The following is a 23,243-nucleotide window of genomic DNA, read 5'->3' on the forward strand; positions in this document are numbered from 1 at the left end:
CGGGAAAAAAAACACTTTTATTCTTTATTCAAAGAAGGATCGTGGAGCACAGAGGAAGTTTTGTTCTATTACTGAGCACTGCTGCAACATCACTAAACACACCCATCCTGCATCTCATCCCGCTGGGCAGGGGGAGGAACAACTCACACCTGAACGCAGGATGGGCATTATGGGAGTGGTTTAAATTAGCTGGGGACAGAGAAAGACTCCATTTAACAGTTTGAGTCTTGAACAACAGAGAGGCGACTGTAGTGTGTAGCTAGCACAAAAAGGACAGAATCAGTGTTGAAAATTTGCATCATATTAACCCTATTAATCCACCCTAAGGAGAAGGCTCAGGTCCCGCGTTGCAGACATACAGTTTTTTCCTGTTGCTGATTTTGCTGTAGTTTTTTGAGCCAAAGTCAGGAGTGGATAGAGCAGAAGGGAAACATCTTAGAATTTCCATTATAGATTTCTTTCCTTTACAAGCCACTCTTGACTATGGTTCAAAAAAACGCAGCAAGAAAAAACATTGTGTTTCCGCAACGTGGAGCTTTTGCCTAAAGGTCAATATGGTTGCCAAAAAGTGTATTAATCATTAACTTTTATTCAATTCTTGTGCTGGGTGATGTCCAAAAAAAAAAACCCAAAACACCCAGTATTAATTTAATTCTCATAATTTTATATTTGTATTTTAATAACTTTATTCGTATATTCAGAAGGATAACATAATCCACAATGATTATATCACCACAAAAATTCAATTCCCTCCTTTAGTTTTGCAATTTTTTTTACATCACACATTTACAGCAGTCTATCCTCTTTTTTTCAGAGCATAATGAGCCTGATCAGAAGGAGTAGCTGCGTTAGTACAAACATCCATACCAGTATGGGAACCCTGGAGAATCCACAGAAGTTTCACAATCAGGATTTCGATACATTAAGAGAATGGCACCTGAAGAAGCGCGTCCTGTTCACAGATGAATCTTTTCCTGCAAATATGAACAGTATTGGATCACGTCTGAAGAATGAGTTCAATACTCACAATATAGAATGGAAGAGACCAACGGTTAGTAGTGAGTGAGAGGCAGTAGGAGAGCCCTGGATATGAAAAATATGCCTTTAAGAGGGATTAAAAGACCTAATGAGAACTGTATATGCTCTATAGAGATGAATAGGACTTTAATGTATATAATGAGACAACTGGCAGGGATTGTCAAGGGTACAAAGGTAAAAGTTCAACAGCTTCACTCACTATTCTGCTGGTGCAGTCAGTGTGTATATACATTACATTACTTATCCTGTACTGATCCTGAATTATATCCTGTATTATACTCCAGAGCTGCGCTCACTATTCTGCTGGTGCAGTCACTGTGTACATACATTACATTACTTATCCTGTACTGATCCTGAGTTACATCCTGTATTATACTCCAGAGCTGCGCTCACTATTCTGCTGGTACAGTCACTGTGTACATACATTACATTACTTATCCTGTACTGATCCTGAGTTACATCCTGTATTATACTCCAGAGTATAACTATCCTGGTATAGTCACTGTGTACATACATTACATTACTTATCCTGTACACATATAAGCGTGTATTTGTATATGTGATTGATCTTTCTTTTAGGTTTATTTAGATTTCTTCTTCTTTTCTGCAGGAGATCTGTGCGGCTCCGCACTTTGTTGTGGATGGGGTCAGCTTATTTGACATTTTACAAAGCAGACTCGGTAAGGATGGATTGTCAGTGCTGTCAGTTTGGTGTAAAATGTAGTTTTCTGCCCTAGTGTTTTCTCTCATTACCATAGGGGGTCAGATAGGTTACTGGAACCCAGAATCAGGTACACAAATTCCAGCGGGTCCTGATCCCTGGGACAGCTGGACCTTAAAACAATTTAGACATACAATTATGTTCGAAGGAGCGTGTCCTTTGTGGCCCAATATTGTATCAGAGCCTGAGACCAGAGAATCTCCTGGTGGTCCATTCTGTTCCTATGTCTGGTGATTTCACTGTTGTCCCAAAACTTATAAAGTATAAGCCTTGACTTCCGATAAGGCTAGGTTCACATTTGCCATAGGCATTTCATCATTTTGGTCCACCGGGGGACCCGAAAGACAGAAAGCCAGACTGCTAAAACAGCATTTACCCTCGAGCCCCTGTGGACCTCATAGACTATAATGGGGGCCACCGGGTGTCTGAAGCTTTCTGATGGTTTCCGTGGCAGGGACTCTATCTGGAATGTGAACTTAGCCTAAGTTGGTGACAAGTGGGTGACTCAACAGACAAGCAGATCATTGACGGTGTATTTCACAGGTGATTGCTGGGTGTTATCCGCTATTGGATCCATTACCTTGAAGCCTGAACTGCTGCAGAAGATCATGCCGCTAGGTCAGGGATACTCCGTAGGCTATGCTGGAATCTTCCATTTCAGGGTAAGAGCCAAATGATTATACATTGTGAAGTGTTAAAGGGAATCTGTTACCAAAAATGTTCTATTTTTTTTAAACGAGTTTATGTGAATCTTATTTTTTAAGTTTTTTGACGATTTTATTTGCAAATTTCCATATCACTCACTATGCACAGAACATGTCTAGAAAATTCCCCCATAGACCTCAATGAGTCTGCTCCAGATTCTACACTTAGAAAATAAAAATAGATTAGAAAAAAGTGATAGATTTTAGACATGAGCGAGTAGTATTCGATTGAATACCTCCCCGCCGTATTCGTGTAATTGGCCTAACACCATGGGGTTAAACGCATTGAATACTCGATGTGCTTAACCCCTTGGTGTTCGGCCACTTACGCGAATACCTATGGCGGGGAAGTATTTGATCAAATACTACTCGCTCATCTCTAATAGATTTCACTATCTGGCTAGAATGAATAACTTGGTAACACAGTCCTGTTATATGAAATGACAGAAGGTAGAGACCATTCAAGGTATAAGGACAAGTTCACAGAAGCTAATGGTCAAGACTAGCAATTAAAATTTTTATTGATAATCAAAACAATCTGACTCTGATTAGAAGAGTTCCCAACATTTCACCTTGTAGAAAGAAAAAAAGTGATCTCCTAGTGATCTCTTTTACCCATCCTAAGACAAGACCATACAACATTCAACGCGTTTCCCCCCTAAATAATAGATTGGGGTTCATCAGGAGTGCTGATGGGGTATGAGAATAAATGCTACTGGCTACTGACCAGCTCTGGCCTTAGGGGTAATTGCCTTGCGATTTGACCTGAAGACATTCCCTCCTCCGGACTAGGCCCATTTATTGGGCCTAATCCAGAGCAGAGTGCGCGGCTGGATGTCAATGCAGTGCATCGGCTTTCAGTCGTGGCTATCCGGTATTTGGATCGGAACCTGAGGCGGCCTCGGCTTATATTCAGGTTGGCTTATACTCAAGTATATACGGTAATTGTTAATATTCCATACAATATACAGGGAAGCTAGAACCAAATCTGAACGGGGAGAAATTCTTATGCACTAAATTTGGGTTTTGTTTTTAATTTTAAACCATTTTTCTTGGGTTTTTAGAGATGAAAATAGATTTGACAGGTCCAAACAGTAAACACTACAGAAATCTGAGAATGAAGTTTAAGGTGCTTAAGCAAAGAACAAATACAGATAATTCAGTATGTGAACAGGTATTAAAGGTTCACAAGGAAAAGAAACTGCCGAAAAATAAAAACAGAGAACATGAAATACAAAAACACAGGAGAGATCTTAGTTTATGTAAATCGGTCGACACAGGCTTTGTTTTTACAGTGTTCACTGTATAGTAAAATGAAGGCGTTCCTCAATTTTACTGAATACTAGATACTAAATTTATATAGTTTTTACAAAATTCCAAAATGCAAAAAATTGTTTTAGTCGCCAAATTTCGACACTCGTAACATTTTATGTTTCCAAGTACGGAGATGTCTAACCAATTTTTTTTTTTTGCTGCACAAGATGTCGTTTTTAATTTTACTATTTTGGGGATTGTCTGAATTTTTATTAGATTTTTTTGGGAGTGTAGGCAAAATGATTTTTAAAAAATATTTTTAAAAACTTGATTCACATCTGCATCGAACTTTTCTCTCTGCTGGTTTCAGTATAAAAGACAGAAATCTGATGGACCCCATTATAGTCTATAGATAACCGCTGTTTTAGCAGACGAGTAGGGTTGAGCTGATCTTGAGATTTCAGGATCGTTTTTAAAATCCGATTTTTCCATCATTTTCCAGCTGATCTACCCTATTAACCCTTACCCGACATCTGCCGTAATAGTACGGTGCATGCCGGGTTTGTAACTATGGCGGCCGCCTGGGAGCCAGGCGGCCGCCATAGCCGCCGGGTGTCTACTGCTTTAGGCTGCTTTTACGGCACGCAAACTCTGACACACCGTATATGTGCCAGATCACGCTGCACATTACATCGTGTGAATGCACCCTTACGCAGTAGACAACCGGCACGAATGTCTCCGATTGGTCCTCGGACCGATCAGAGGCATTAACTCCTCCAGTGCTGCGGTCAAAGGCGCTGAAGGCGCCATCTGAAGGCGCATCTGAAGGCGCATAGGCGCCGCCATTTTGCCGGTGATCGCTGGCACCTGGGGCATGCTCCAGGGCCAGCGTCACGTTTCCATGACAGCCGGTCTGCTTTCACTTTCTTTTGCAGGCTGGTCTATGCAGCCCGCAAAAGAAATGATGATTTTTTGCAATGCATTGTAATGCATTGCATTAGTGATCAGACCCCCTGGGGTTCAAGACCCCTAGAGGGTCTAATAAATGCAAAAAAAAAGTAAAAAAAAAATAACATTTTTTAAAAAGTATTAAAAATTCAAATCACCCCCCTTTCCCTAGAACACATATAAAAGTAGTTAAATACTGTGAAACACATACATGTTAGGTATCCCCATGTCCAAAATCGCCCACTCTACAAATCTATAAAAATATTTTTCCTGTTCGGTAAACGCCGTAGCGGGAAAAATAGTCAAAAGTGCCAAACCGCCGTTTTTTCACTATTTTGATTCTGATAAAAATTTGAATAAATAGTGATCAAAGCAATAGCATTTCCCGAAAATGGAAGAACTAAAAAGTACACCCGGCCTCGCAAAAAAAGACGCCCTATGTATCTCCGTACACAGACGTATAAAAAAGTTACGGCTGTCAGAATATAAATAAATGTAAATAAAACCATATAAATTTGGTATCCCCGGAATCGTTACGAAACACAGAATACAGGGGACATGTCATTTTGGCTGCACAGTGAACGCCGTAAAACCGAAGCCCGTAAGAAAGTCACAGAAATGCAAATTCACCCCATTCTGAATTTTTTTTCCAGCTTCCCAGTACATTATACAAAATAATTAATGGTGGCATCATGAAGAAAAATTTGTCAAAGATTAAGACCTCATATGGCTCTGGGAGCAGAGAAATAAAACAAGTTATAGGGTTTAGAAGGAGGGGAGTCAAAAACGAAAAACGAAAATCAAAAAATGTCATCGGCGGGAAGGGGTTAATGATATATACATGAATAGGGTTGAGATAACCTCCGACCTCGATCCCGGTGGAAAAGATCGGGATCGGAATTCTGATCGCGATTGTGAAATTTACTTGATCGCCGATCAGAATCCGATCTTTTCAGATCCCAATCGCTCAACCCTACAGATGAGTTCTCTGTCATTCGGGTTCTCCTGTGGACCAGATTGACGGAGAGCCCAATGCAAGTGTGAACGTAGGCTTAAAAATAAAAATTAACTATTTTAGCCCCCCTACTCAGACTGTATTTTAGTCTCTGGATGAATAACAACATAACTAATGAAGTTTGCTGGAGTCTTCAGAAGGGGGAAGAAAGAGAATTGGGCAGCATAAACCTACTAACTGTCAATACAACTGCAGATAACTGACCGTTAAGGTATTCACCCTGCTGCTGATCAGCCGCCATGTGTAGGGGAGGAGGAACGTAGGTGGAGGAGAAGTCTGAAAGTATCACTAGACATCTGGGTCCTCCTGTACCCCTTTCGGGGGTTATAATTCTTGTAGTAGAGATACGGAAGTCACCTAATATTCCTAAAGCAGTAATAATAATAATATATACTCGAGTATAAGCCAAATTTTTCAGCACAGTTTTTGTGCTGAAAAAGCCCCCCTGGGCTTATACTCGAGTCAAGCAAAAAAAAAAAAATATTTTTATTTTTTTTTTGGGTGGGAGGGACCATGATCAGCCGCAATAGTAATGTATAGAATCTCCCATAAAATAGTGAAGAAAAAAAAAGCTTTAAAAAATGTAATAAAATAATCAAATAAATAAAAGTTGTAAATCCCTCCTTTCCCTAGAATACATATAAAAGTAGAAAATTACTGTGAAACACATACACATACACCCCCTCCCCTTCCCCAGCACCCAGTAACTACTGCACCCAAAAACTCCGACCATTTTAATTTTTGAAATTTTCCAGAAGCTGCTGCATTTCCCCTCCTCGGCTTATACTCGAGTCAATAAGTTTTCCCAGTGTTTTTGTGGTAAAATTAGGGGCCTCGGCTTATATTCGGGTCGGCTTATACTCGAGTATATACGGTAATTAAAATTTTTACAATGAAACAACAAATATTCTGTAAATTTTATAGATTTTGTTCAGGAATTCAGAATCTGTTTAAATATATAAATATTTTTTTGGTTAGTTTTGGCACCTTGGTGAGTGGGTCGATGTCGTGATCGATGACAAGCTGCCATTCCTGGATGGAAAGTATTTGTCGGTGCGGCCATCTTGTGAGAACGAATTCTGGCCTTGTCTCCTGGAGAAAGCTTACGCAAAGTAATTATTCATCTTCTCATTGACCTGATGGTTGTAGCTTACTCATGAAGGAAAGATCTCTAGCACTGCCCATGAACTAAAAAAAAATAAATCAAATTTATAGTTTATTGATTTTATTTTTTTAGATTTTTGGGTTCATATCAAAACTTACACTGGGGAGATCCCGCCGAAGCCTTTGTGAATCTGACCGGTGGACTGACCATGACATTTAATCTAAAGAGCCCCGAGGCCCATACTTACTGGAACATGATTAGTATGGCGAGTCCGGACACATTGATGGCCTGTATCAGCGACAAAAAGGTAAGGACCCCAAAGAGTCTTAGTAGTGGGACTTTAGTTACCCACATTTCCACATTTTGTTCCACAAAACATACAGGATTGTGCTAAGGACAGTTTTACTTTTTAGATAATGAAAAGTATTTCTAAGAAATTTAAATTAAAGAAAATTTGGAGTCACAGACGGTGATATGACCATATTCTATCTGTTTGATGCTACCACAAGGGGGAGCTCAGCTCACTGTATTTTTAATTCAATGAATCCAGTAACATCAGTCTTTAGTAAGTGTGCACCCCTAGTGGTGGTAGCAGACAGTCAAAAACTTATCGCAACTTTCAATAACTGGTAGCAGAGGCAGGCTGGATCTGAAATGAAATATTGAAAATGGTAAAACAGAGCTACCTACTTTTATTAATAATAATTATACCAACTCTCCAGCAAGCTACAGAAAAATCTAAAATTTTACAAAACATGACATGAACTTTACAAACATTCCATAATCTTTATTGTATTACTAGCTGGTACCCGCGACTTCGTCTGCGGTGATTGTAGCAGTGGGTATATACAGGCGCGGGTAAGGTTTTGGTACTGTGTATAAGGTATGGGATAAGAAATGTAACTTTGTATCTTGTTTTTGCTGTAATTCAGAGAATACGTGAGACTTTTGTGTTGAAGTTACTTTGTATTTGAGCTGCTATATATACGGTGTTGTGAGAAACTTTACATAGTGCCTTTGGGACAGAAGTATTTGAAGTTAACCCTTTCCCGCCGATGGCATTTTTTGATTTTCGTTTTTGACTCCCCTCCTTCTAAACCCCATAACTTTTTTATTTCTCCGCTCCCAGAGCCATATGAGGTCTTAATTTTTCCTGGGACAAATTTTTCTTCATGATGCCACCATTATTTATTCTATATAATGTACTGGGAAGCAGGGAAAAAATTCAGAATGGGGTGGATTTGAAGAAAAAATGCATTTCTGCGACTTTCTCACGGGCTTTGGTTTTACGGCGTTCACTGTGCAACCAAAATGACATGTCCCCTGTATTCTGTGTTTCGTTACGATTCCGGGGATACCAAATTTATATGATTTTATTTACATTTTGACCCCTTAAAAAAATCCAAAACTGTTGAAAAAAAATATTTTTTGAAAAGTCGCCATATTCCGACAGCCATAACTTTTTTATACGTGCATGTACGGGGTTGTATAGGGCGTCTTTTTTTCCGGGACCGGGTGTACTTTGTAGTTCTATCATTTTCGGGAAATGTTATTGCTTTGATCACTTTTTATTCAAATTTTTATCAGAATCAAAACATTGAAAAAATGGCGGTTTGGCACTTTTGACCATTTTTCCCGCTACGGCGTTTACCGAACAGGAAAAATATTTGTATAGCTTTGTAGAGCGGGCGATTTCGGACGTGGAGATACCTAACATGTATGTGTTTCACAGTTTTTAACTACTTTTATATGTGTTCTAGGGAAAGGGGGGTGATTTGAATTTTTAATCCTTTTTATTTATTTTTTTTATATTTTTTAACTTTTTTTAAACTTTTTTTTTTGCATTTATTAGACCGCCTAGGGGTATTGACATGGGTGGGCGGTGTTGCGGATTGTCAGAGCGGTGGGGGTCGGCAAACATGGCTGCTCCGGAGCGCTAAAGAGCGCCTCCTGGAGAATTGTTAAGGTGAGGTTCAAAGTGGTAAAGTATATGTATATGAGATTGTGTGGGGTTAGGGGCGAGGCTGTAGAGGGCAATATGAATTTTGTGGCTTTCTATGGTCCAAAGTGTGTGAGATTGCAGAGATGGTAGTGTGAGTTTGGGTTTTGTGGGGGTCCTGGCACAAACGTATGTGCGCTATTGTGATGAAAAGTAGCCTATTGCGCAATTGGGTGTATTAACTATGTTTGTGGAAAATTTCAGCCAAATCGGTGGAGCGGTTTTTCCGTGATTGAGGAACAAACATCCGAACATCCAAACACACACAAACTCACAAACCCACAAACTTTCACATTTATAATATTAATAGGATTGTTTAGGGATTTTCTTTTATTTCCAATTTTTTTTGTAATGCCATTCTCTGTTTTATAGGATTGTACCACAAGGAATCAAAGTATATATCGGGTAAGATCCAATAACATGTAATACTTCACTTCACCCGTGGAGGCACTGCAGAAAAACTGAACACTTGACATATCCCTTTGTAGATTACATATGATTCATGAGGGATAATCTGTGATCTGCTTATTTAAAGGGAATCCTTTTTCTTTCCTTGAAGAAACCTTACCTCTTCTATAGTTGTATTTAATGGGCCGAGATATTAGTTCAGCCATACAAAGCTGATGATGTAAATTTGTTGTTTACAGAAATCCTACGCAGGAAGCCGGAGGTGCAGTTGTATCAACAGTGTAAGTAGACAACCCAATTACAGACAAACTAATATGAGTCCACAGCCCCTCTGATGGAATGGCTGTTGATGCACGGACCCGTCCCCCGGATTGGGATGGTAAAATATATGCAAAGAGAAAAATAGTCCAGCACCAGAAGCATATAATGTGCTAAAACATAGCTTTTAATTGAATAGAAAAAAATAAAAACATATAGGAGGATACAGAAAAATACACCATATCTTCTAAATTCGACACATATTCATGAAAAATAGTCAATAAATAGAAAAGAGCATGACTGTAAAAATAAGATGGAAACAAACCACGTCCTTGTTCACATGATGGAAGCTGACGCGTTTCGAGACACTGGTCATGGCTACGACTAAGAGATCATTGATCATTGATCATTTTTAATTATGTTCTGGTTCTTTAATTAATTTATGCAAATTGGGACCTATGCTACCATGAATTGGTGCATCTAAAAATAGTTGCAAAATGTTAGATCCTCTTTCATTTTGGCTATCAATATGACATTATTATTTGTATTCTTTACAGGAGCGCCCATTGCCTAAATACAATATCTCTGATGAAACCCAAATTTATATGGTCAAAGAACATGGACAGGTAATACATGGTGATATATGGTGGGAGCGAAGGGGCTCTGATGGCTGCTTTGTCTCTCTATCTTATAAAAATGAATTCTTGTCCGTCTGTCTGTCTGTTCTTTATGCGCGACCAAACGACTGGCACGATCTTCACCAAATTTGGTACAGAGATACTTCAAGTATCTGGGAAGGTTTAAGACGAGACTCCAACTCGCTCAGAAGTACCGTTACCGAGATACAGCATTCCCAACACAATGCCCCCCCTCCCCCGACTTTGCCAATACAAACCTGCAAGTCTTTCACTCATATTCCAACTGCAATACACATGGTCACTCCACATGCACAATTCAACACTGATATTCAAACTGAGATACACGCATCAGAGGATTAGATACACACATCTGCACACAGTTCCACACATTGAAGGATTAGATACGTGCATCTGCACACAGTTCCACATGCCGAAGGATTAGATATACGCGTCTGTACACAGTACCACACTTCGGGGGATTGGATACATGCATCTGCACACAGTACCACATGCCAGAGGATTGGATACACGCCTCTGCACACAGTTCCACACACCAGAGGATTAGATACACGCCTCTTCACACAATACTACACAGGGGAGGATTTGATATGCGCGTCTGCACACAGTTCCACATGCTGTAGGATTAGATATGTGTGTTTGCACAAAGAACCACACGGGGGAGGATTAGATACGCACCTCTCAACACAATACCACACAGGGGAGTATTAGATACACACATCTGCACACAGTTCAATACGCCGGAGGATTAGATACACATGTGTTCACACAGCACCACACGCCGGAGAATTTCATACGCATCTCAGCACACAGTACCACATGCCGGAGGATTAAATACGCACGTCTGCACACAGTTTGACTTGACGGAGGATTAGATAAGCGCCTCTTCACACAAAACCACACGGGGGAAGATTAGATATGTGCATCTTCACACAGTACCACACCAACAAAGATTAGATACTTGCGTCTACACACAGTACTACACGGGGAAGGATTAGATACGCGCATCTGCACAAAGTACAACACGCCAGAGGATTAGATATGCGCATCTTCACACAGTACCACACGCTGGAGGATTAGATACGCACGTCTTCAGACAGTACCACACGCCAGAGGATTAGATACGTGCATTTACATACAGTACTTTGTAGGAGAGGATTAGATATGCACATCTGCACACAGTTCCACACACCGGAGGATTAGATACGTGCCTCTTCACACAATACTACACAGGGAGAATTAGATACGTGTCTCTGCACGCAGTACCATACGCTGGAGGATTAGATAGACGGCTATGCACAGAGTACCACACATTAGAGTTTTACTCCAGGTTTCCATAGCAACCCAGCCATTTTTGTTCACTGCTGTATGTCAGCTTTAAAGAAGCAGGGCACTGTGGATGACACAAGGTCACATACACAAGGTCACATACACACAGCTTTACTCCAGGTATCCATAACAACTGATCACAGGTTTTTCACTGATATCCAAAATGAGATACACATGATCACATGACGCTTATGGACACACACAAACGACATACATAATACACCAGTGTCCAATTGGACAATTCTTGGACAAAATATGTAATCTACCCGTGCGAAGCCGGGTCCTCCTGCTAGTTAGGACATAAATCTGTATCCACTAGTATAATAAGGTAACCCTATCTCAGGTGGATTGATTGGTACAATTGTCTGCTGAAATACTTTGTGCTGCTTCCACTATGTAGCTCTCATTCTGTGCCTCTCACATAGCTCAATTTCTGTCCCCTCCTTTTAATTTTAGCATGATTCCACTGGAAAAGTATTCTTATACCTAATATATACAAATAATCAAGGCTGAAACTATAAATTCTAGTAGGGTCTGACTACACAGAGTCTGGAGTCTGTAGCCATGGAGCCACATAGCACTACATGGTAGCTATATGTACAGAAATGATAGGAGGTTTTTTAATCAAGACTACTGTACGTGTGAGAGCGGCTTCATTTATATTTTCTATGAATTGGTGAAATACAAAAGACTTGATAAAAGTTTACATACCCTTTAACTTTTGCATTCAGTTTGTTATCAGCGCATTGTAAAAATATATGTATTATTTACAGGGCCACCTAGAGGAGATAACTGATTTCTGCGCCCCGGAGGAAATCCAAATATTTAAGCTCACAGAGAACGGACAGGTGCGGCTTTTTTATATGAAATAGCTGTAAAAGTTTTCATATCTTTTAACCTTCTGCCTTAGATTGCTATCAATATGTTATTATAATCTGTATTACTTACAGAGTCACCTAGAGGAGATTGGTAATGACTACGCCCCCGAGGAAATCCATACATGTAATGACACAGAGAACAGACAGGTGCTGCTTTTTTAATATATTAATCTTTTGCAAAAATGTATATATCTTTTAACTTTCTTCCTTATATTGTTATCAATATGTTATTATAATCTGTATTCCTTACAGGACCACCCAGAGGTGATAATAGAGGTCAACACCCCTGAGGAATGCCATACATGTAATGTCACACAGAACAAACAGGTGCTACTTTCTTAATATATAAATTAGTTTCAAAAGTTTACATATCTTTTAAGTTTCCTTCTCAGATTGCTATTTATATGTTATTATAATCTTTATTCCTGACAGGACCACCATGTCCAATGCCATACATGTAATGACACAGAGAACAAACAGGTGCTATTTTTTAATATGTGTATACGTTAGTTGCAAAGGTTTACATATCTTTTAACTATTTCCCATAGATTGCTATCAATATGTTATCATAATCTTTATTCTTTACAGGACCACTCAGTGGAGGTAAAAAATGGCAACACCCCTGAGGAAAACCATACATGTAATGTCACAGAGAACAGACAGGTGCTGTTTTTTTAATATATGTTAGTTTCAAAAGTTTAGCTATCTTTTAACTTTCTTCCTCACATTGCTATCCATGTGTTATTATAATCTGTATTCTTTACAGAACCATCCAGAGGAGATAGTAAATGGCAACGCCCCTGAGGAAATCCCTACATGTAATGTCACAGAGAACAAACAGGTGCTGATTTATTAACTAGAAAATCACTGTAAAGTTTAGATATCTTTTAACTTTCTGCCTTAGATTGCTATCAATATATTATTATAATCTGTATTCTTTACAGGACCATAAAGAGAAGATATTAAATGGCTACACCCCTGAGGAAATCCCTACATGTAAAGTCACAGAGATCAAACAGGTGCTGCTTTTATAATATATAAATTAGTTGCAAAAGTTTACACATCTTTTAACCTTCTTCCTAATATTGTTATCAATGTGTTATTATAATCTGTATTTCTTACAGGACCATCCAGAGGAGATAGTAAATGGCAACACCCCTGAGGAAATCCCTACATGTAATGTCACAGAGAACGGACAGGTGTGGCTTTTTTAAATAGAAAATAGCTGCAAAAGTTTAGATATATTTTAAATTTCTTCCTTAGATTGATATCAATATGTTATTATAATTTATATTCCTTCAAGGTCCACCCAGAGGTGGTAATACAGGTCAACACCCATGAGGAAATCCCTACATGTAACGTCACAGAGATCAAACAGGTGCTGCTTTTTGTAATATATAAATTGTTTGCAAAAGTTTAGATATGTTTCAACTTTCTTCTTCTTAGTTGCTATCAATATGTTATTATAATCTTTTTTCCTTACAGGCCCACCCAGAGGAGACTTTAAATAGCACCACCCCTGAGGAAAACCATACATATTTTGTCAAAGAGCATGACCGCGTAAGTGATGTAGATGTAATGATGGATTATGGTGACAGGCTCAGGGACTAATCCACTCTTGAAATACTCAGGAGTGGACAAGTCATTGCCTCTAACAAGATCAATTTAATTCCCTCCAGAAATACTCTGTGCTGCTGGTGGAATCTGCTCCTCCCACTACATAACTGGTGTTCACCTACTTGTCTCTATTCCCCTCTTCATGACACTGCCCCTGTCACTGGTATCATCCCATTTGTGGACAGGTCCATTGTCAACACATTCCACTCCTGAAATACTCTGTGCTACTGGGGAAATTGCTCCTTCCGTCATATAATTGTTTTTAGAATTTCCAAAATTTGATACGAATTAACTAACAAAATTAACCAACTTCATTTTACAGGACGTTTATACAGGCAACCGGAGTAAACACATACTGAGTGATGTAAGTAACATTGTGTAAAAATGTAGGGGGTGCACGGGACCATGGAGACACCATGAAACAACAGCGGGTTACTCCAAATACACCTTATATAACAACATGAGAAATGTACATAAAAACATCTCCAATCCGCACATCTTATTTTGGGAGCCCATAGGCAGTTGCCTCAATTGAGAGGGGAGTATAGTTTGTAACTGTTGTGTCTATTCCCACCAGAAACTACGAGAAAACGCTCTCCTGGCGAACGGCCTAGTGGAACGCCATGCTTATTCTATAACAGACTTCGCCGAGGTAAATAATGAAGATGTGGCCAATGATAAGAAGCCTACTGGGGATTACATGTCTCAAAGTCATGATGCTGGGTTAAAGGGCCATGATATTGATGTACCCCATGCAACCGCTGAGGTCTAAGCTGACACTCTGGTGCCTTTGACATCACACAGAGAAGACCCCAGTGTATAATGACAGCGCTTCATATTTGTGCCGAGTAAGTTTGGCCTGAAATGTAGCCAATCTCACAAGTATTCAGTAAACTGAATCGTGTAGGGTCGCCCATCTCTGTCTGTTATGTTTGCTATGGTTGTAACCAGGATCGGCAGTTCAGTTCCATATACTTGAATAAGAGCTGCAATACCAGGCACCGCCATTACCAGATCTATGGCAGTATGCCTGGTAAACTATAAAGTGGTCACGTGGTCTCGTCTTTGAGCTGATGGGCAGGGGACATTGGTAGCTAGACCCCCGCTGATTAGAGATTGATGGTTTAGCTTTTATTTGACGTAAAAGATATAAAGATATAGGAATCAGCAAATAATTTTATAGTAATAAGAAATTTCCTTTTAAATTGTTCAAAAATATTAACGTTTTGTTTATGTCTCTTCATAGGTTCCCTTTAGGAATGGATTTGTGAGACTCATTCGAATATGGAATCCATGGGGCTTCGGAGAATGGAAAGGGAAGTGGAATGACAGGTAACTATAATGGGGGCACATCGATAATTTCCTAAAATGTACAAAAAAGGACACAAAATGTTCAAAAATCATACAAAATATTATTTATCACAAATAGAGTCTCCCTTAAGGGTCTTTGTGGCTCTTCTATAGTATATGGGTGTGTGGCTTTATACACAAGGTGTAAATTTTGGCAATACTCCTCAAAAACATATTCTGTATCCCTGTCCTTAGGTGCCCCTTATGGCAGGAACTGAGAGAGACCGATAGACGGAGACTGCACAGAAACAGTGAAGATGGAGAGTTCTGGTACGGGTCTGCACTGTCTTGTCCATTTACTCATTTTTCTGCTGCTGACCCTTCATTTCTGATTTTGTTACTTCCATGTATGGACAATGAATATTTTTGGGAAGGATTGTAGAACCATTCAGATTTAGAGGGGTTGTCCACACAACCCCACAGGATTACAAAACATGGCCGCCTTGTATCCATGGGTTGTATCTGGTATTGCAGCTAAGATTAATGAAAGTAAATTGGGCAATACCACACTTAAAGGGGTATTCCCATGTCCCTTACTCACCAGTCTTCGCTGCTGCAAACACTTCTTTCTTCCTGGTTTTCAACGTCAATTGGTGGGCGGGGTTTCATATGCAAAGCCATACTGTCCGACTACCTCCAGTTTAGCTCCGCCCCCAAATTAGCGTGTAGCTCTGCCCACCACATAGCATGATCCTATGGGACGACTGAAGGGCCTGTGATGTCATCAAAGGTCCTATAACACTTGGATTTAGCTTGTTCTATATAGAGTCGGCTAAATCCTAGTGGGCTAAGGGACCAGGTCCCACTAGGATTTAGACTGTTTTATATAAGAAAGTAGCACTCATTTCCCCCCTCCTTTATCTGAGAGCAGGAAGCTAGGTCACAGGACACAGACACAGGAACAGCTACAGACACAGGCTCGCTCCTGTGCACTAAACCCCCTCCCTCCCCCCTAAGAGCAGTCAGCTATGGCACTTGGGAAATGAGCAGATAATCCCAAGGGCCATAGAAACGCAGTGTCAACAATGAAGTGAATAAATTAAGATAGCGGACAAGCAAAGCAGTTTATTTAGCAGTGTATTTAGGAAAAGTCTTAAATCCACATTAACAAGCAGTATAGATAGGATCCTTGTGATGGGACAACCCCTTTAAACATAGTACAGATATGGTGCTGTTTTTGGAAGAAAGTCTAGAATTTCTATGAATCCTAAGTCAGGAATCCAGAGCCAATTTGGTAGTTAAAGGCCTTATTTGCAGGGGAAAGTGCTGGCATTAGATCATAGAAAATGCCAGGTAGGTGACACTAAGGATCCATGGAGATTTGGGCAAGCCATGAATAAAGTAGACAGGGGGGCCTAGGTTGACACTGTCATCCATTTCTACAGGCAAACATACCAGCACAAATTAGTTCTTGCAATACAGGGCACCCTAGACAATGCAAAAAGATGACATGGCTGCTCGGTCTCCAGAATGAGGTTCCTGGAGCCAACAAAAGTACATGATTCAGGGGGCTTATTGTACAATCACCTTAGATTAATAGATCCTGGTACCCTACCATTAGTAGACCCTAGTACCCTACCATAGTAGATCATAGTACCCTACCATAGTAGATCATAGTACCCTACCATAGTAGATCATAGTATCCTGCCATAGCAGAACATAGTACCCTACCATAGTAGACCCTAGTTCCCTACAATAGCAGACCATAGTACCATATTTATTTGTGGTGGTTTCTGCCGGATTATTATTGTGTTATACCCTGCACCCACTAGGGAATCCTCTAGTACTTTGGTGTAACAATCCGACATGGAGTCGCAAACACCTGAGTCACAGGCTGAATTAGGAGGTCAGGTGGTGTCCAGGGAAGAGGAGGATCTGAGTACCAACACAATTTGGGACCCTCTAAATCATCTATGCAGTAACAGACACCAGAAAATCTTTTCACCCAACTTGGCTTAGACACTGGCTCAATTGAGATGAGACTTTTCTATCATGACGTAGACACTTCCGACATCTGAACACCCATAGACTTTAGAGAGTCAGAATTCATCAACCCAACTGGCCAGGATTTCCATAAATAATCACTATCTCCATTGCACAAGTAAAATCACTGAACAATTTATGCAGCACACAAGACAGAATTGTGTCAAATCTCACATGGGTTAGACCTCAATGGAGGACACAACTACATTGTATATAAACCGGAACAGTTTGTAATATTCTGCTTTCAAATATGGAACATTATACACACTTTGGATTGAAGAGTTGTCAAATTATTGGACGTTTCGTATACTTTGTATATTTCAGGATGTGCTGGGAGGATTTTATGCAAGAATTTTCCAGAATCATTATCTGCAATCAAGTTCCTAATTTTTACGATTGGGGAGATCAACACAAGAAATGGTACCGCAAGATGTTCCAGAACCGGTGGACAATAGATAATATTTCATGGACTCAAATAGATAAAGGTAATTCTGTCTAGGTTCAGGGGTCTTTATATCAGGCATGTCTCATAGTGGCCAGGGCTTCTTTAACAATAGGGCCAATGGTGCACTTGAAACCTTTGCACTCGGCCCACCAATGTCTTAAAATGGCTGTGATTGTAGGGGCTCGCCTTTATGATGATCACATGTATTAATATGGCGTATAGACCGTAGTGATCATGAGAAAATGGTCGTATGCTTCTGGCTGCGATACCAGACACAACCTATGGTTAAATGTGGCGCTGTTTCCAGTTCCTATACCAGATGCAGCCTGCGCACAGGAGGGGCAATGTTTCTGAAAAAGTAGACCTTTGTTTGTTACCAGATTCGACCTCTTTATTGTCTCCACTGCAACTTTTTGTCCTTTTATTAATGTCCACCATATATAAATATACAATCTTATTACACACAGATTTCTTCCTGAAGAATCCTCTGTACAGTATACAGGTGACCGGATCTGATGAGGTCAAGAGCGGAGTAAATGTTGTGTTATCTCTAATTCAAAATAGCAGGAATCGGCAGAAGGTCGGTGAATGGCTGCCGATCGGCTTCGTGCTGGTAAAGGTAGGTGGCGCCTCGGAGGATGATTGAGATACATGATCTGTATGTAGTGGAGGAGGACGGGCGGTGACTATAATGTATGAAGGGGGCAGAGGTGACAGGAAATGTATAAAGTGATCGGTCGCACAATACAATGTATCCCAGTGTTCAGCTAAATGTTACATTGATTATATTGACTGCGCTCATTGCTCAGAAATCTATAGCCAGGCGATCTGATAGGATTTGCTAAAGTGTTTGCAAACAGACAAAAAAAGTGATAGAATTCAGATTATACATGAAATATGGAGGGAAATTATCAGAGAATTATTTCTTATGTTGCAATAAATTATGTTACCCCCCTACTGCCTACCATTATGAGAGGTAAATGTATGATGGGATGGATTAAAAATGTGTCTACACTTTATATATTTAGTCTCTGTGTTACTTTATATATTTAGTCTCTGTGTTACTTTATATATTTAGTCTCTGTGTTAATTTATATATTTAGACTTGGTGTTCCTTATAAACTTAGACTTTGTATTAAGTTACATGAACTTCTGTCACTTTATATATTCAGATTCTGTATTACTTCATGTATTTAGACTCTCTGTTACATGATATATTCGGACTCTGTGTTACTATTTAGAGTCTAAATATATAAAGTAACACCTGGTGTAAATGTATAAAGCAATCCAGAATCTAAATATACTGTATAACATACAGAGCCTAAATATTTGATGTAAAACAGAATCCAAACATATAAAGTAACACAGAGTCTAAATATATAAAATAATACAGAGTCTAAAATTATAAAGTAATACCAAACTCAGTATGTAAAGTAAAGCAGAGTCTAAGGCTGTATTCACACAGAGTAACGCCAGGCGTTTTTTGTGTGTTTTTTGCACATTGCGCCGCGATAACGCCGCATAGCGGCGCTATGTGCAAAAAGCACACAAAAAACGCCTGGTGTTACTCTGTGTGAATACAGCCTTAATGTATAAAGTAATACCGGGTCTTAATGTGTAAAGTTATCCAGATTCAAAATACATAAAATAAAATACTGAGCCTAAATCTAGAAATGAACACAGATCTTGGCTATATGAAGTGATACCAAGTCTAAATATATTAAGCTTTACGGATCTAACTATAGAGAGTGTTACTGAGTCTGAATATATAACGTAATACCAAGTCTAAATCTATAACATAAAATAGTCTAAATACACCAAAAAATACAGAAGTCTAAATTTTTAAAGTACAGAGTCTAAATATATGAAATGAAACAAAATAGAAATTTTTAAAGTGAAACAAAGTCTCGATATAGAGTCTGAATATAGAGAGTAATACAGATTCTAATGTTTTAAAGTATTACAAGTCTAAATTATAATAAGCAACAGAGTCTTAGGGTTCATTCACATCTGCTTTTGTATTCCATCCAGGGAGAGTCCGCATGGAGACTCCCCCGAACGAAATACAAACACAATTGCAAGCACTGTGCTGTAAAAGCACACGGACCCCTTAGACTATAATGGGGTCCGTGTGATGGCTGCGTGCTCACCGCATGAATCATGCGGACAGGAAAGCAGTTTGGCAACTACTTTACTGTCTGCATGATCCCTGCGGAGATCTGGCGGCAAGCACATCGACCCATTATAGTCAATGGGGTCCATGCGCTTTTACAGCACGGCGCTTTGCACTTGCGTTTGGTATTCCGCTCCCCCAGACGGAATCCAAACGCTGATGTGAACACTATATGGCTGTATTTATTTGGCAATTTATACTCTCTCATGTCTATTATTGTGAGAGAAGGGTTGAGCCTAGGATGGAGTTGTTATTATTACTATTCGGATACTGACCCCCATTGTTCTTGTGTGTCACAGCTCCCAGACTCTGATAAACAGCCTCTAAGTTCCATCTTGACTCCAGAGAATATATCAATTATTAAGTCTTTCAAGAAGCAAGATGTGACCAAGGCCTTCAATCTGTCACCGGGGAGATACGGCGTCATTCTGTACACCACGCAGAAGGACCACGAATCTTCATTCCTCTTCCAAGTGTTCCTGAAGAGTGAAGGCTGCTCAGAGTAAGTAACATGAGGCTTCTCTATACCCAGGTTCAGGGTGCTGGTCACATTTTAAGCAAAATCTCATAGCAGAAGGTTATCTGAATATGAATGAGGAGAAGTTAGTAAGCTTGAGTGGGTAAGGATCGCGACCCCTAGTGATAGAGGAGCTCTGGAAATTTAAGATCAAAATATTGGCCTTCTGTCATACAACAAATTCAGTCTAATGGGCAGACATGTTATAGATAGGTTTATGGGAAAATATTTAGTACAACTTGTACTTTCTATGCTCAGCAGTCCAGTGGGTGGTCCTACTCTATTATTGGTGGTCTTCCCTGTATGAGCGTGCAGACAGAGGGGGCTGTCAGATACTATTTAGGACCGCCCACTGGACTCCTAAGCATAGAAAGAGTCATGATTTCAATCACAAGGTTACAAGTTTTGCTCAATATTTCCCACATCAATGTGCTCAGCTCCTTCATTTTCATAGTAACAAGTTCCCTTAAATCCCTTCCCATCGCAGCCATTTTCCCAAAGCCATAACTTTATTATTTTTCCATACAGAGCTGTATAAGGCCTTATATTCTGCAGGACAGATTGTACTTTATAGTGATACCATATAATATTCTAGATGATGTAGTGGGAAGCAGCAAAGAAATTCAGAAAGGGCAGATCTAGAAAAACTGTACTTGTCCTATTTTCTTATAAGGGCATTTACTGATCCACCAATATGACCAAATGAGCCACAATCTACAAAAACTTACTGAGCGTGGACGATTCTATAACAATCAGAACTATCATAGCGCCGTGTAATATCTCATCATTTATTTCTCTTGCTTTCCTATAAATTAGTAACCAGTCTGTTTTTCTATTGTTTTGCTTTAGTGATATCACTTCACAACAGAGTCTTATGGTAAGTAATAGAGATGAGCGAACAGTGTTCTATCGAACACATGTTCGATCGGATATCAGGGTGTTCGCCATGTTCGAATCGAATCGAACACCACGTGGTAAAGTGCGCCAAAATTCGATTCCCCTCCCACCTTCCCTGGCGCCTTTTTTGCACCAATAACAGCGCAGGGGAGGTGGGACAGGAACTACGACACCGGGGGCATTGAAAAAAATTGGAAAAAGTCATTGGCTGCCGAAATCAGGTGACCTCCATTTTAGACGAATAGTGGATTTCAAATCCGGGTCATATGAGAATGTGAACTTTGTGACTATGAGACAGGGATAGCTGTACAGGCAGGGATAGCTAGGGATAACCTTTATTTAGGGGGGAATGTTATTAAAAATAACTTTTTGGGGCTCTATCGGGTGTGTAATTGTGATTTTTGTGAGATAAACTTTTTCCCATAGGGATGCATTGGCCAGCGCTGATTGGCCGAATTCCGTACTCTGGCCAATCAGTGCTGGCCAATGCATTCTATTAGCTTGATGAAGCAGAGTGTGCACAAGGGTTCAAGCGCACCCTCGGCTCTGATGTAGCAGAGCCGAGGCTGCACAAGGGTTCAAGCGCACCCTCGGCTCTGATGTAGGAGAGCCGAGGGTGCACTTGAACCCTTGTGCACCCTCAGCTCTGCTACATCAGAGCCGAGGGTGCGCTTGAACCCTTGTGCACACTCTGCTTCATCAAGCTAATAGAATGCATTGGCCAGCGCTGATTGGCCAATGTATTCTATTAGCCTGATGAAGTAGAGCTGAATGTGTGTGCTAAGCACACACATTCAGCTCTACTTCATCGGGCTAATAGAATGCATTGGCCAGCGCTGATTGGCCAGAGTACGGAACTCGACCAATCAGCGCTGGCTCTGCTGGAGGAGGCGGAGTCTAAGATCGCTCCACACCAGTCTCCATTTAGGTCCGACCTTAGACTCCGCCTCCTCCGGCAGAGCCAGCGCTGATTGGCCGAAGGCTGGCCAATGCATTCCTATGCGAATGCAGACTTAGCAGTGCTGAGTCAGTTTTGCTCAACTACACATCTGATGCACACTCGGCACTGCTACATCAGATGTAGCAATCTGATGTAGCAGAGCCGAGGGTGCACTAGAACCCCTGTGCAAACTCAGTTCACGCTAATAGAATGCATTGGCCAGCGCTGATTGGCCAATGCATTCTATTAGCCCGATGAAGTAGAGCTGAATGTGTGTGCTAAGCACACACATTCAGCACTGCTTCATCACGCCAATACAATGCATTAGCCAGTGCTGATTGGCCAGAGTACGGAATTCGGCCAATCAGCGCTGGCTCTGCTGGAGGAGGCGGAGTCTAAGGTCGGACCTGAATGGAGACTGGTGTGGAGCGATCTTAGACTCCGCCTCCTCCAGCAGAGCCAGCGCTGATTGGTCGAGTTCCGTACTCTGGCCAATCAGCGCTGGCCAATGCATTCTATTAGCCCGATGAAGTAGAGCTGAATGTGTGTGCTTAGCACACACATTCAGCTCTACTTCATCAGGCTAATAGAATACATTGGCCAATCAGCGCTGGCCAATGCATTCTATTAGCTTGATGAAGCAGAGTGTGCACAAGGGTTCAAGCGCACCCTCGGCTCTGATGTAGCAGAGCTGAGGGTGCACAAGGGTTCAAGTGCACCCTCGGCTCTCCTACATCAGAGCCGAGGGTGCGCTTGAACCCTTGTGCAGCCTCAGCTCTGCTACATCAGAGCCGAGGGTGCGCTTGAACCCTTGTGCACACTCTGCTTCATCAAGCTAATAGAATGCATTGGCCAGCGCTGATTGGCCAGAGTACGGAATTCGGCCAATCAGCGCTGGCTCTGCTGGAGGAGGCGGAGTCTAAGATCGCTCCACACCAGTCTCCATTCAGGTCCGACCTTAGACTCCGCCTCCTCCAGCAGAGCCAGCGCTGATTGGCCGAATTCCGT

At 40.6% G+C, this 23,243-nt stretch overlaps 2 protein-coding genes across 2 annotated transcripts in view; both read left to right on the top strand.

Moving 5' to 3' along the window:
* The window catches only part of LOC142196879 (calpain-13-like), a 347,930-nt gene that overhangs the window by 43,358 nt on the left and 281,329 nt on the right, over positions 1-23,243 (top strand). The window contains exon 19 of the mRNA XM_075266865.1: positions 21,248-21,275. Within this exon, the coding sequence (XP_075122966.1) occupies positions 21,248-21,275 (28 nt within the window). The remainder of the gene's footprint in view (positions 1-21,247; positions 21,276-23,243) is intronic.
* Positions 821-20,387, top strand: LOC142196880 (calpain-13-like). Its single transcript, XM_075266866.1, has 19 exons — positions 821-1,051; positions 1,649-1,718; positions 2,303-2,421; positions 6,659-6,792; positions 6,918-7,092; positions 9,157-9,189; positions 9,432-9,473; positions 10,008-10,076; positions 12,209-12,283; positions 12,386-12,460; positions 12,566-12,640; positions 12,902-12,976; positions 14,253-14,294; positions 14,508-14,582; positions 15,177-15,262; positions 15,476-15,550; positions 17,588-17,748; positions 18,176-18,331; positions 20,188-20,387. The coding sequence occupies exons 1-19, from the start codon at positions 821-823 to the stop codon at positions 20,385-20,387; spliced, it is 1,968 nt and encodes a 655-aa protein (XP_075122967.1).

Source organism: Leptodactylus fuscus, chromosome 3 (genome assembly GCF_031893055.1).
Source record: "Leptodactylus fuscus isolate aLepFus1 chromosome 3, aLepFus1.hap2, whole genome shotgun sequence".
NCBI classification, from domain to species: Eukaryota; Metazoa; Chordata; class Amphibia; order Anura; family Leptodactylidae; genus Leptodactylus; species Leptodactylus fuscus.

Bases quoted from the DNA above. Each gene is read 5' to 3' on its own strand.
- LOC142196880 (XM_075266866.1), top strand. From the start codon at position 821: ATGAGCCTGATCAGAAGGAGTAGCTGCGTTAGTACAAACATCCATACC. The intron at 14,583-15,176 runs GTAAATAATGAA...GTCTCTTCATAG, and splicing joins CTATAACAGACTTCGCCGAG to GTTCCCTTTAGGAATGGATT. The intron at 15,263-15,475 runs GTAACTATAATG...CCCTGTCCTTAG, and splicing joins AAAGGGAAGTGGAATGACAG to GTGCCCCTTATGGCAGGAAC.